This window comes from Stegodyphus dumicola, chromosome 3 (assembly GCF_044657685.1).
Source record: "Stegodyphus dumicola isolate Sdum_Otavi_A_Nest chromosome 3, ASM4465768v1".
Taxonomy (NCBI): Eukaryota; Metazoa; Arthropoda; class Arachnida; order Araneae; family Eresidae; genus Stegodyphus; species Stegodyphus dumicola.
This window is the reverse complement of record NC_140770.1, coordinates 150934903-150949982: the sequence shown is the minus strand read 5'-3', so window position 1 is coordinate 150949982 and position 15080 is coordinate 150934903. Positions and strand designations below refer to the sequence as shown.

At 32.3% G+C, this 15080-nt stretch overlaps 1 protein-coding gene across 1 annotated transcript; it reads left to right on the top strand.

Moving 5' to 3' along the window:
* Positions 1 to 208: 208 nt before the first annotated feature.
* PIG-G (phosphatidylinositol glycan anchor biosynthesis class G) lies at positions 209 to 10977 on the top strand. Its single transcript, XM_085813476.1, has one exon. It carries the CDS (start codon positions 321 to 323, stop codon positions 3153 to 3155), a length of 2835 nt encoding a protein of 944 aa, XP_085669602.1. The 5' UTR covers positions 209 to 320; the 3' UTR covers positions 3156 to 10977.
* The last annotated feature ends 4103 nt before the right edge of the window (positions 10978 to 15080 follow it).

Genomic DNA, 15080 nt, shown 5'->3' with positions numbered 1-15080 from the left:
AATTTTATTTTGTCCTAATTTTTCTTTCTGGCCTTTTTAACTATACAAAATGTACGAAGTTCCTTTTTACTCTCCTCAAATACGAAATTTCCCTCCTTTCTATATACCTTTCCTTCGCACCTATGCTTTATTTTTCGCTCATCTGTGCAGAAAGACTTAGCGGGTGCAAAACAAGACATCTGTCTACTTTGTCTGTCTGTCTGTAAATATTCGATACAGAAGCCGGATGTGGCTATCATTTGAAATTTTGTGCGGGCAATTTTTAATTAAAAAATTAAGATCAAATGTATTATTTCAAACGATAGATATTTTATAAAATTATGAATTTTTTTAGAAACCGATGTGGATATTTATTGTTTTGCTTCATATTATATTTAGTTGGATTCACATTGTTTTTATTCGGTTTCACGTCAACAAAAGTTGCTAAGATCCATCCTGTTTCAAAAATTTCTTCGCTTTCGAATTGCTTCGCCATAGCAGATGAAAATGTGTGTCTGTACCAAGAAAAAGCATTTAAATCTTTATATTCCAGACATTATGAAAAATTTGTATTGATTATTATTGATGCTTTAAGAGCAGATTTTATTCCTTCGGTATCTTTAAGCTTAGAACGCAATGTGGAGCTACCTTTCACTGAAAGCTTGATAAGAAATGGATCTGCCTTATCTTTTATAAATACAGTATTCTCTCCAACTGTCACACTACCAAGAATAAAAACACTTGTCAGTGGTTCAGTTTCAAATTTCATGGATGTTCTTATAAATTTCAATGCTTCAAAATTGTATGATGATAATTTCCTTCTCCAGGCGACTTTAAACAATTTAAAAGCCATATTTTATGGTGATGACACATGGTTAAAATTATTTCCAGAGCTCTTCATACGAAGTGAAGGGACTCATTCATTTTTTGTATCAGATTTTTCAGAAGTTGATACGAATGTTACTCGTCATTTAACTGATGAGCTTTCGAAAGAAGATTGGAATATTATGATTTTGCATTACCTTGGTGTAGATCATATTGGCCATGCCTTTGGTCCTGATTCTGAATATCTGGCTCCCAAACTCAAAGAAATGGATAATATAATTAAACACATTTATGAAAAATTAAAATATAAATCAAAAATACCATCTTTAGTGATTATATGTGGTGATCATGGAATGACTTCAAGTGGAAGCCATGGCGGTGTAACAAAAAATGAGCTTCTTACCCCACTTATATTTATAAACACAAATTGTTCAAAATGTTTGAATTCCAGTAATATCAAAACTGTATCTCAAGTTGATTTTGCTGTAACTCTCAGTATTCTGATGGGAATCCCTATCCCAGTCAATAGTTTAGGGAATATCATTCCAGAAGTATTGCATTTTAGTGATTTAACACCTCAACAAGTTCTTAATGCAGCGTTTTATAATTTACTGCAATTATTAAAAGTATATGAGCATTTATATCCTGGTGAAAGAAATATACATTATGAAAGCATTAAAAATGTAATTTGGCAACACTATAAGTGGTTAAAAGGTAAAGAAAATAAATTTGTTTCCAAAACTGATCAGGATTATATAATTGTATTAAATCGATACATGACTCTTTTACAAGATAAAAAGCAACAATCATTAGCTAAAGTTTCTGGTTACAATATATTTTCCATGATAACTGGAATTTTTCTGTTATGGTTTTCTTTACTGTTTGGTTTTTTTATAATTGTCAGTAAAAAAAGCAATATCATACCTGAAATTTATTTTTCATCCTCAGTTTTATCAATAATTTTTATTTTATTACCAATAGTAATTACAGTAAGTACATGGTATGAATATTTACAGCAAATAATTTATATTTTTATAACCATTGTGAGCATATTGGTGCTTCATAAACTTTACTATATAGTGAAACATTTATACATTGTAGTGAGTTTAAATTTCATGGATAAAATATTTTTATTTTTATATATTTTGCATATATTAAGCTTGCTTTCTTCAAGCTACACTGAAGAAGAACATCAGACATGGTATTTTTTTACAAGTTCTATTTTTGTTCTGTTTTTTATTAAATTTACATTATCAGTTTTGAACTCTCATGTTGAAACAAGAAGACAAGAAATGGATCTAAGTTTCCTATGCAATGTTTTACACATACGAAGTGCTTCAGATAAACTTTATACAATTGTGATTCTTCTAATTTCCCATCGTATATTTCGTAGCTGGAATCAAACGGGAAATAAATGGCAACATTTGCCAGATATTTCTGATTGGTTAAATCAAGAACAAAATAGTCAATTAAGCTCATTGATTGCATTCATTGCAGTGATTTTCCTTATTTTTTCCTTGAAAGAAAAATGCAGCCTCATAACATTTTATGCTGTATGTTTTGGATTATTATTATCATATCTGTATAAATTTGAAAAAAATTTACATTCTCAAAATAATATGATAAATACAATAGTTATTCCATGGTCAGTATATGCAGTTATTATCTTCATTATTTGCTTTGCTATTTTTAGATTTTTTATATTTCATCTGATGTCAAATATTAGAAGCAGTTTTTTCACATATGATTTTATTTCTGCTTGGATTTTATTAGTTATACTAATTAGTCGATTTCACAATATACCTCTCATTTCTGCTATAATTATACAAGAGAGACTTTTAAATAAATTGACTTGGGAAAATAACCAAAGTAGGTTTTGTAATATATCATGCTATTTAATTATGAGCACAAGTTCATTTTATTCTTATGGGAATTCAAACAGTCTTGCAACAATTGATGTTTATAGTGGTTACACAGGTCTCTCATACTACAAACCTGTTTTAGTGGGATTTTTGATAGTCTGTAACACCTACAGTACTGTTGTTTTGTGGCTAATGCTTATGATAAATCGAATGCTGCAACAGTGTAATAATGGTGTTTCTTCAACAGTACCACAGCAGGAACAAAGGATCATATTTGACTTCTTAATTTTAGTTATGTACCGATTATTTGTGCTTGCAGTTTACTGTAGTATATTATATATTATGAAGCATCATTTATTTGTTTTGTCTGTATTTGCTCCAAAATGTTTATATGAATTTGCTCATATGATATTGTTTACTTTTATATTAATATGTCTAGTTATACCTATTTATATCAAGCATATGAAATCTAATGTCTGTATATGGTAATATGCTGTTTTTAATTGCAAAACATGTGAAAAGTTAATTAGCATAATTAACAAATGAATATATTTCATAGGGCAAAAGTAATATACTGGAAGTCAGTTAAACTTGGAATTAAACCAAAACTTTATGTAGAAAATAAAATATTCCCCAAAATAATTCAAACAACATTACATACCAGCATTTTATAATTACAGATTATACCACTGCCACATACCTTGTTAATAGAGGATTTTCCACACCTTTTTGCCAACTGGCATCAGTCTGAGTAGTGTGGTTTGTCTTAAGCATATTTCTGCTTACAATATCCTAAAATTTCTGTGATGTGCAACCTTTCAGCAAACCTTTAAAGATGATGCTTTGAGTAAATCACAAGTATACAAGTGGTTTTCCCACATTAAATAGAGACTCCTGCAACCTGGCTATTCATTGATTAGAAAGCAAGTATAGCAGACTGTTAATGAAAACATTAAAAAATCATTAACCAGATTTCTAAAGTATTTTTCTGCCTGACAGTTAAATGGGGATGAATAATGTATTGCTTATCTCACTCGCACTGCTTTCCAAATCTTGCTCAATGTGACTTTCTATTTTCATATAATAAAAAAGTTCTTAAAAATCAATTCAGTGATATAGACAAGGTTATAAAAAATATATAATGTACCTTGAATATTTTACACCCAGAGTTCTAGAACTGTGTCCATGTTAGCAACAGTGGCTAAAATGTTGGGAAAAGTGTATCAGTGCTAGAGAACATTAATTAAAAGGGTATAAAATATGTAAGTGTGAAGTATAATAATAACTGCTTCAATATAATTCCAGCTATTTTTTTGGCATCCCTCCCATAAATCTTTTCTATATGCTAATTTTGTTTTAATAATTTTGGTGTAAAATTAATATCTAGTTTTAATAGTACGTAGCACAACTATCTTGTAGAAATTCCTAAAATTTTCAGAATGCACCAAATTCAAGCAACTACGCACACAATTTTTTTTTGTTTTAACAAGCAATGTCGCCAGTTTGACATAAGCTCTATTTATTTTATTTCAAATTTCAATAATTTTATGGATAAATGATGATTATCTTAAATTCAGTTTTTAAATACTACACTTGTGAGATTTGTCTACAATAAAAGAAATTAAGTAATTTCTGCAGGAATGTAGCAGCCACACAATTGCTAAAAAGAATAACTGTTTTAAATCTATTCAAGTGATAGCCAAAAAATTTTCTACATAAAAAAAGAAGAAAAAAAAAAACCCTATACATTCATTGATTTGGGGGGATAAAATCGAATTAAAATGTAAATAATAAATAATTCTTTGCAATAATAAATTATCATTCATTTCCTTCTTAAAAATTGCCAAATTGCAACAAGATTGGTTGTGCTAACATACAACTTTTGTTTTAACAATAAACTAATATTTTAGTAAAATAATCATTAAATATAAAAGTGTTAAATACTTCCAAAGTATTCAAACATAAATGTTATACATACATGAATGAGTTATTTATTGTTGCCTATATTCTAAAATATATGCCAAAAATGGGCAATTTTACTGAAAATTGAAACTTTTTAACTAGAAATGCAAGTTCAGAACTAAAAAATTTTCATAAAAGTTTCATTATTAGATATCTTTCTGGTAAAACCAATCTACTTTAAGCTTTTGTTTTAGTAAATTTTCTAAGCATGAGGTGTTACAAGTCAAATTTGGCTTCTTTTTTGAATGGATTCTTTTTTACTGCTATGGAGTTCATATTTTAAGATTTTCCAAAGATGAAGAAGCAGCCATGCTCTTTTTTTAAGAAAAAGAGGTACTATACAGTGGTGGCCAAAATTGTGGACACTTTTGGAAATTTTTATGTTTTTGAACTTTGTATGCTTATAGAAAATGTTACGTTTCGCAAAATGCAAACTTGCATATATCATTTTAAAGAGAATTTATTACTGAATTCAATGCAAAACACAAAATTCAATTATTTGCAATAAAAAAAAAGTTATATGTACTTTAAAATAAATAAAAACACAGTTATGAAGTGGTTTGTAATGTCTAGCTTTCCTGGCCAATCACTGTTCTTGTTCTGAGAACCAATCAAATGTTAGTAACTGCCAGTAGAAGCTGACATCATGTTTACACTTGAAACAATTCATTATTTTGCTTTGTTCTGTAGAAGGAGGACCTCTTTCTTATACACTGCAATTACAAGTAGGAATTTTTGTAAAATTTTTAATATTCAGTCAAGAAGAAATGACATCAAATAAAAGAATAGATTGGACACCTAGAAAGAGGTGTAATATTATTGTGTTACGAGAAAGTGGTCTTTCCTATGCTGAAATTGCAAGACAGGTGGGTGGTTCAGTGACTACATCTGGAGTCCGAAAGTTTTGTTTATGATATCAGGAGACAAATTCAATAAAAAACAAAGGAGGAAAAGGCCGAAAAAGGTGCACTGCATCTATTGATGACAGAAGAATAAAAAGACTATGTCTCCAAGATAGAAAATGTCATCAGCGGCCATCAGAAGTGATCTGGATGATGCTGGTGTTTCTGTCAGTTCAAAAACAATCAGGAAAAGAAAAACAGATGTTGGACTGAGAGGTAGAAATCCACGAAAAAAGTCTTATCTTAATTTTCAGCAACGAAAAAAAGACTACAGTGGGCAAAGAAACACATTAATTGGACAGATGATCAGTGGTCACCAGTTATATGGAATGATGAAACTAAGATATCGTTATTCGGTAGTGATGGGCGAAAATATGTAAGACGCAGAATAGGAGAAGAGCTACATCCTGACTGCATTCGAGCAACTGTGAAGAACCCAGTTAATGTTATGATTTGGTCATGCACGTCAGCAGATGGTTTGGTCGCCTTCATGTCATCAATGGGATACTGAATGCCAGAAAATACATTGACACTATTCTAGAACCAAAACTTCTACCTTCTATCAGACATCACTTTCCCAACAATGCTTCGTTTATTTTTCAGCAGGATTCTGCTCCTTGCCACATGGCCAAAATATCGAAAGAGTGGTTTCATACAAAGAGCATTAAATTGTTGTCATGGCCAGGAAACAGTTCTGACCTCAATCCTATTGAAAATTTGAGGCACCGTTTGAAAACTCATGTCTGAATGAGGCGCCCATCAAGTAAAAGGGAACTAATTGAGGCTATAATTGTTTCCTGGCATCATGTAATAACAAAAGAAGAGCTTAAAACTCTTGTCAGCTCAATGAAACGTCGATGTGAAGCTGTAATAAAAAATAAAGGGTACTCTACTAAGTACTGATAACTCACTGCAATCATCACTATCTAAATTATGTCGGTAACTATTATTGTTTAACTTTTTTTGTATTGCAAATAATTGCATTTTGTGTTTTGTTTTGAATTCAGTAATAAATTGTCTTTAAAATGATATATACAAGTTTGCATTTTGTGAAACGTAACGTTTTCTATAAGCATACAAAGTTCAAAAACATAAAAATTTCCAAGTGTCCACAATTTTGGCCACCACTGTATATTATTCTGTTGACCATGAGACTGTCACTAAGCAGTTCAGTTTAGCACCAGTTACGAACAAGGGTGACATAACAATACTTTATCTGTGCTTTTATTTGATTAACTCCAAATGATTCTCAATAAGCCAGTTTTTGTTTTTATAAAAAGGATATAAACTAACTGCTATTGCTGTATTTTTTCCAGCATTTTGAAAAAATATTATTAAAATTTGTGATCTGTCTTCTACAGAATAGCAAATGGTCAATTATTTTCAAAGTTATGTGATCCTTTCATTAAAAAAATTATGTATTAAGGGACATAATATAATTAGCTAAATATAGCCTAAAAAGAGTAATAGATAGGAAAGATTACCTGCAGGAAGTTTATACTCATAGCACTCTAAACAGAGCTTCCTGTAAAATCAGAAAGCTTAAAAAATAATAGAAATCAACAAAAGCTTTTGTACAAAGTTTAATACCGATTCTTTATTAAATAAAAAGTTGTTATTTTCATCATTATTCTGCAGGAATGACTAGCACAACTTTACGGGATCTCTGCCCACTTTCAGGGTCCAATGGTAGCCAATTTTCAAGGTCAGTGAGAAGCTATTCTTTATATAAAAAAAAAAAATGCGTTTCAATAACCACCTGATAAAGCTAAAATTTGACCCAAAGGTAAATGAGTATGCGGCCTTCAGACATCCTGGGAAGAAAGATGTGTCAATACACAATGTGGTTTGTTGCATCATTCATTTATTTATAATGCCAGGAATTAGCATTATTGAATTTTGCATGCTAAGGTTTGCTTTACATAAACACTATATAATAGTTGATTTGAATAATTATATATGAGAGGTATAAACCAATACATTGCTACCTCATCCTAATGTTAAAAGTAATCGATGTAACAGAATTCTGAAAATGATTAAAACTTATTCATAAAAAGAAAAAGTAATGTAGATCATGTTCTTCCTCTATAATGGGTTTTTGTAGGATTTTGCCATGAAATTAGAAAGTGTTACTTGTTTTTGTCTAGCATTGACCTAAATGCATGGGCGAAGAAATCAGCCAAACTTTATGGTATCACTTAAATGAAAAAGTTCCTATTATTATTATTACTACATTTTATGTAAAAAATATTTAACATATACTCTTTTTAATAATTAATGATATTGCTAAAAAAAGCATGTTTTTTTTTTTAAAATTAAAAAATAATAGATTAGCATTTTGCCTAATTTAAGTCTTTAATTCCAAGGTATTAATATTACTATTACAATTATTGTTACAAAATACGTTTACTGTAAAATATGTGAACTATTACTTTTGTACAGAGGTGGATTTCTCATACTGGGTGCCTACAAATGCTTGACCAATTTTTACAGCTACAAAATACTAATAATTTTGCTTCTTTGATCTGCATTAGCAAGACAGGCTGCCAAATGTTTTTATGTTTTTTCTGAAGTGAAACATAAATAGAAGCTAGTTTCCTCTAAAAGTTCCTTTATAAAATCATCTCTCCATAGGCAGATTGATCTTGCTTTTCACAGGCAAGTTCATTAAAGAATCGAACATTTATTAGGATATAAAGCTTTGAAATGGTATCTTTTTTAAACTACAGTTTTATATTTTTAATTGTAATATGCAAAACTAAGAAAAATCATTTCACTATATCTGATGAATTTATTTTCCCCAAAGAAGTTAATTTCATATTCTGCAACAAAACACTGAACTCATTTCAGACTAAAGATGTGACTCTGAGCGTGTTGGACGCACTTTGGTTAGCTTCGCGATTCTTTACTTTGAACTGACCCAATCCCGTAGGCAGTCGGTTACTGTATTTCTAGTTTTTGACTGAGACTGCTTTGGAGAGTGACCTTTTGGGTTACACAGTAAATATGTCCCTTTTTTAGAGCAATTAATACAGACGATGACAGCAGCGATTGCACGGACTCAGGACTCTCGACTTTCTCACTACCATCCACATCAAAACATGAAGAGTTTTTGAAAGACACTAAACTCAGGAAAAAAGTGAAATCAAAAAAGGATAATGCTGTCTTGTAGATGGAAATTGCAAAGAATGAAGGATCCCGAGAGGAAAAATTTCAGAAATTAATACAGGATTACGGAGAGGAAAAAATACAGCTGCTTCTACAGGAATTCGGAACGGAACACCTGACGCGCCACAGGGAAATTGAAGAACGACTAAGGGCTGCTAAATCCCCTGAAGAAGTGGGCAATTTAGCGATGGAATATGCAAAGAAAACTACCAAGCTTAACAGCAAAAGACAATGAACGGAACAATATGCCACTCTCGTTGAAAAGGAAAGTAATTGGTTTTCCCTCAAGAAGACCGTAAAAATTCCCAGTTCCTATAGAGATACCACAGGAAAACCGATTCCAGATACTTTGGAAAATTGCAGAGGAAAGCCCAGTAGGAGGAGCCGGCGATGTGAGCCCGCCCCCACCGATTGTATTCTCCCAAAACGAAACGGATTGGATGAAGCTGGACGAAATGTTCACGATACACTGTGCAGAGGCCCATGAATCACAAATGAGGGGAAACTCAATTTTTGTCTACATTAAGAACCTGACTGGCTACAGTTTGATGAATGAACTCCTTTTAGAGAAGAAGATACCCTTCCATTCCTACCAGTTCGAGTTTGAAAAAACAATCCGCGTAATAATGAAGAACCTCCCAGCCACTATTCAAGAAGATGCCATAGTCCAAGATCTAAATTTCAAGAACTTAACCTATTTTAAAAGTGAAGCAATTCTCTAAAAGTCATGAAGGAAAGAAAATCAAGCTCCCTATCTACCTCCTTGTACTCAAAAGAACCCCCAAAGGAAATAAGATACACCAGCTAGATAGAATGTTCAGTTTTAACGTTGTAATAGAAAAATTTACCCTAAGAAGAGACCAGTCCAATGCTACTGCTGCCAGCAGTTCGGACACTCTCAATACTGTTGCAGTAACCCTGTGAGATGCGTGAAGTGTGGGAACCAGCATAGGAGCAACGAATGCAGCATGAAGCCAGATGATAAACCCAAATGTATTTTTTGTGGTCTCTGCCACATCAGCAGTTATAGAGGCTGCAGTGAATATAAAAGATTTGGTAAGAAAAACAGTCCCTCACAACCTAAAGTTCCAGAATTTTCAGAAAATTTCCCAATTTCCAAGACGGCCAAAATCCCTGTGACTAAAACTCCCAGTCATGCTGCTTAAGTGAAAAACTGAAAAGCAAAATTACTCAGCCCCCTAAAGACCTCAGTGATACAATGAAATGGCTTCAGGATGAAAAATAAACTCATTTTTAACGGCCATAATCTCATGCATTGACAAAATCAAATCAGCAAAGAATCCTGCAGAGAAATTAAAAACAGGTTTTCAAGCGGCTATGTCGCTTATAAACTTTGCAGAATCTGAAGAATAGGAATGAATTAGCACTTCCCTTTTAATGGACCAATAGTGATGCAGGAAACTTTATTTCTCCATTCTACGTCTTCGACAGCCAAACTTCCTCTCTGAATGTCTTGTACGCTAGGCCCGGGTTTAACATCATGTGAGAATTCTCTGCCAACACATCGTACATTATGGTAGGAACGTCATATCACTTCTCCATGAGTTTTACTCAGGATGAGGCTTCTAGCCTAGGTGCCTGTTTTCCCATGTGCTTCGCACCTGACCCTTCAGACTCTTTTTCCCATACATGCTGAAAATAATTCTTGGGTGTATGTATGTAAGTTACAGTACAAGTAGCACCCTTCTCTTAGGAGTCAGTATTTATTAAACAAACATTGATTGCAATAGTGGAAGAAAGAGAAAATGCTTCAGTTATGAGTATGAACTTTCTCTATTTGAAATGACCCCCAGTATTGTTAAAACAGAACTGAACCCTACCAGCAAAAATTTAATACATTCTCATAGCCAAAAATGAATCAGAAATTGCATCTTTCAAAGTAGGAATAGTAAAAGGTTTGCATGCGTATAGAACTATTGTTAACCAAAAAGAGGGGGGGGATAGTATAAAATCTAGCAATCAATATGGGCAATCAATTGCATTTAATTTGAAATTTCTTGCACAAAAGAAAAAATGATACAATATAATAATGTATAACATGGCAAAACTTATGTCACATTATTGCACAGCAAACGATAGCATTACAAATTTTACAGTACAAAACTATCAATATATTGCTAATACACACCTTATACTATCAATTTTTTTTTTTTTGCAATTCTTTGTGAACAATGCTGGTTATATGTACCAATAGCATGCTAAATGTTTGTTTTAAATAGTTGTAATATTTTGATTAAATATTAAGTTATATATACGTATATGTGATATTTTAATGCATAGTTATGCCACCTGAATGGAAAGATGAACAAATGATGCCAATATAAAATGAATTAAAAAAATTCCCAATCTTTATTTCCACATGTATAAAATCATCTCTGTAGATATTTATCCAATCATAATGAATTATAATAATTTCTTATGACAGAGGCAACATCATTTAGACAGAGCAGTGGGGAGCTCTTAGAAGTGGCGAAGCTACGAAAAGAATGACGTAGTTTTTTGTGCCAAGAGTATTTATACTAAGTACATGCAGAAAGCACTCTAAGCTATGATTGGTTAATCTTAGGTTATATAACATAAAAGGATCTTGAATTTGGGAGAACAGATGAATTTAGGGGAAAAGCACCAAATCTGGAATTGTTAATTTTGAGGTCACTAATTATTTTTAAAGCAATCATTGTATTTTCTTATATCTTACATATATATATAATTTAGCTTTGTTATTATGTGCAACTAAATAACTTTCCATTAACATTTTTTTTAACTGAAACATAAGTTTCATAAATATATTATTTCTACTGCTCATATTAAATGTAAGGCTTGAAAGTTTCACCTTTATACACTGACTACCAATAAGTATTTGGACACCTGTGATAGAAAAGAAAAACTAATTTTATTCAAAATCAATAGTTGGTAGAGCCTCCATGAGAGGTAATTACAGCGTGGACCCTCCGGGGCATACTTTCCACAAGTCTTTGTATGACAGCTAGTGGTATTTTCTTCCACTCGGCTTGGAGAAGACATAGAAGTTCCTTCACCGATTTTGTACGGGTAGTGCACCCCTGAATTCGGCTATGCAACTTGTCCCAGAGGTTCTCAATTGGGTTCAGGTCTGGACTCTGGACAGGCCAGTCCATTCGATGAACTCCATTGGCACCATACCAAGCCTCGGTTAACGTCGAAACATGACAACTGGCATTGTCGTCCTGAAAGTAGCAGGGGTCCAACCCGTAAAACTGCCACAACGTAGGAAGCACATTGTCATCCAAAATAGTGCAGTAGGCAACGGAGTTGAGCTTACCATGAATGGGGACCAAGGGTCCCAGCCCATACCAGGAGAAACACTCCCAGACCATTATTCCACCTCCGCCGAACTTGACTGTTAGCACAATGCATTCTGGCAGGAGACGTTCTCCAGGTAGACGCCAGACCCAGACCCTGCCATCCGAACGATAAAGGGTCAACTTTGATTCGTCACTCCAAAGAATCAGTTTCCACTGATCTACGGTCCAATTTCAATGTGCTTTGCACCACATTAACCGAGCAGCGCGGTTGGACTTTATGATCAAAGGTTTATGGGCAGCAGCACGACCATGAAAACCAAGCAGATGTGCTTCCTTACAGATGGTATTCTTTGAAACAATACTCCCGGATGCCTGATGAAATTCATCGCGGATGAGGGCCATCGGTTGGGTGCGGTTCTTCCGAATTTTTCTGGACAGCACTCGTTGGTCTCTATCTCCCAGTTTCATTGGTCTGCCGACTCGGAGCACATTCCGACAATCACGTCTCACTTTCCACCTCTTAATCACATAGGCCACGGTCGATTTTGGGTACTTCAGATCGCTAGATATGTTCCTTAAGGATCGGCCACATTTGTGATACCCGATAATTATACCTTTCTCGAAATCAGAGAGCTCCGAACTGCGAGGCATCTTGCATGCGACTAAAGCCGATGTTGTTTTCCTACACGATATATACTGGCGGAGTCCGTGTCGTACCTTAGGACCGCAGATATTGTCATTTGCATAGGTGTCCAAATACTTATTGGTAGTCAGTGTATGTACATATATTACAATTAATTTGAAAATTATTTTTGTTTTCCTTTTAGAATTCAAAATAATCTTCTGAATACTTCTACGCCACAAAACAGCTGTGGTTAGATTACTTTTTAACTGCAAAATAATAAAGCAGTTTCTTCAAAAAATTAGTAACCTTTTGTAGGATGTCAGGGATTCTAAACTCTAAGAGACTAAAAAGTATTCCATTCATTAATTAAAGGATGAAAATTAGCAAACATAATTCTGTAATTTACTTAAACCTGCAGAATATGCTTCAAAAGTCTTAACAATATTCCTTTGGTTGCTAGTAAAAAAATTATAATTTTTAAGCTAATCTTTTTCTACTGCAATAATAGCTAAAGAATAAATAAGTATTATTAAAGCCTTATAAATGTGTTCTGGCAGTTTTCATCAATTTCTTCTCTATTCAATTTTATTACTCTTGTTATTTTTAGTATTACATTTACATTCCATATTTTTTATTATTTTGATAATATTTCTATTTGGCCAATAATTATTTCAAAAGGAACCCATTTCCTGTTTTTTAAAAAGACAATGTTTCCAAGCAATAGTAGAAATTAAAGATGAATGGTATTATTAACGATCATTGGTGTAAATATTTGTGAAGTTGTTTTTGTGTTCATGTTATTTATTTCTGTGAATATTTTAATGGAAAGAATTAAATATTTTTACTACTTTTAAATCATTTGCGTCATTCAAAAAATTAATAGGGTAACATATATATGTGATGATATAATTTAGTTCCTTGCAGTAATTTGATATGAGATGAGTGCTTGACTAGGGAAGACATTATTTTGCAGTCGCGAGTGGATTGAGAATTAGAAGATCACTGAAAATATCAATTACTTAGCAGAAGATGCCAGGAAATTTTGAAGAGTAACAAAAATCACTGGATAATTCAAATATCTCTTTATTACTTGTTGTTCTTTGGGATGGCACACAATTGGGCTAATCTGCACCTCACAGTTTTGATGATTACACATTACATTTTTAACAGAAGCAGCCAAGCAAGAGATGTCCTCTAACTAGCAAGCATAGGCAGCGAAAGAGGGAGGGTACTTGGATTGCAACAATATTTATAGTAAATATTTTTCGTTAATCTGATTGGCTAAAACTTATAAGCAATGCAGATGTTTAAGATGACATGATGCAGAATTAGTTTCAGATATGTTGCGGTTTCGAGAAAGTTATTTCAAGAGAGGACGTACCCAAATTAAAAATGAACAATTAAGAGGCCTTTTTAAGTTATAATTTTGATTTGTGTATTTTTTGTATTACATATTTATATGGAAAAATAGAATAAAAAATATGTATATTACGATATTAATAAATCTGTCATATAGCTTTATAGATTGGGAAGAAATAACATTTAACAATCCAAAGACTTTCACCAACATGTCAAAGTAGCTAACATTGCTGCACTTTTGGTGTGAAAACAATACATTGTAGAAATACTCTATGAGGCCACAGCAAAAACAGAAATAAACAACAAATTTGGATAGTATTTTTTTTAAATCTATAGCTCCTCAAGTAAAATATATATTTATTAAAATCCACAAGTTGTGTATTATAAGTTTCAGTATTTTAACTTAAATATTCTCAGAATCCAGTTCTGAAGCAGTACTTTTTAATCTAATAGGTCATGGCTTGTGAATGCACATACACTTTCACAAATAAAATATATAACATGTGCATTTCCAGATATTAAAAAAATATGTGACTGCTAAGTAATGTTTTACAATAAGACCTGGCTTCAGATGGATGAAAATATACTATGCCATTAAATTCATCAATAAAGCTGCTTTAATGCATTTGTACTATTATCCATTTTTGCAAAAATACTATTACATACATTGAGAAATTAATCCTTTTTATGCCTTTTGCTGTTGAATCTATAATAATGCATTCTGTAATATACCTATTCATCCTGTTAAATTCTGTAGGTCTGCAGCCTCCATATAATATATGATCAATAATTTTTCTTGGAAATATTAACACGTTACTCAGCAGTAAAAAGGTTTAATTTTTTTAACTTGCAATTCTATATCTCTTGAACATACCTGAATTCACAAATATTGAATTTATTTGATGAAAACAATAACAATATGGATTCAAATTACCTACACACAGGAATTCCAAATGGCTAAAATATTTTCAAAGATATCACACAAAGCATTTCAAAGATTTTGGTAACCTACCAAAGCAAAAGTGGAATTGGTTAATGGGTTATAAATATTTTCAAGATTCAAAAAGCTTGAAAATACACATACTGTGAAATC

Bases quoted from the DNA above. Each gene is read 5' to 3' on its own strand.
- PIG-G (XM_085813476.1), top strand. From the start codon at position 321: ATGAATTTTTTTAGAAACCGATGTGGATATTTATTGTTTTGCTTCATA.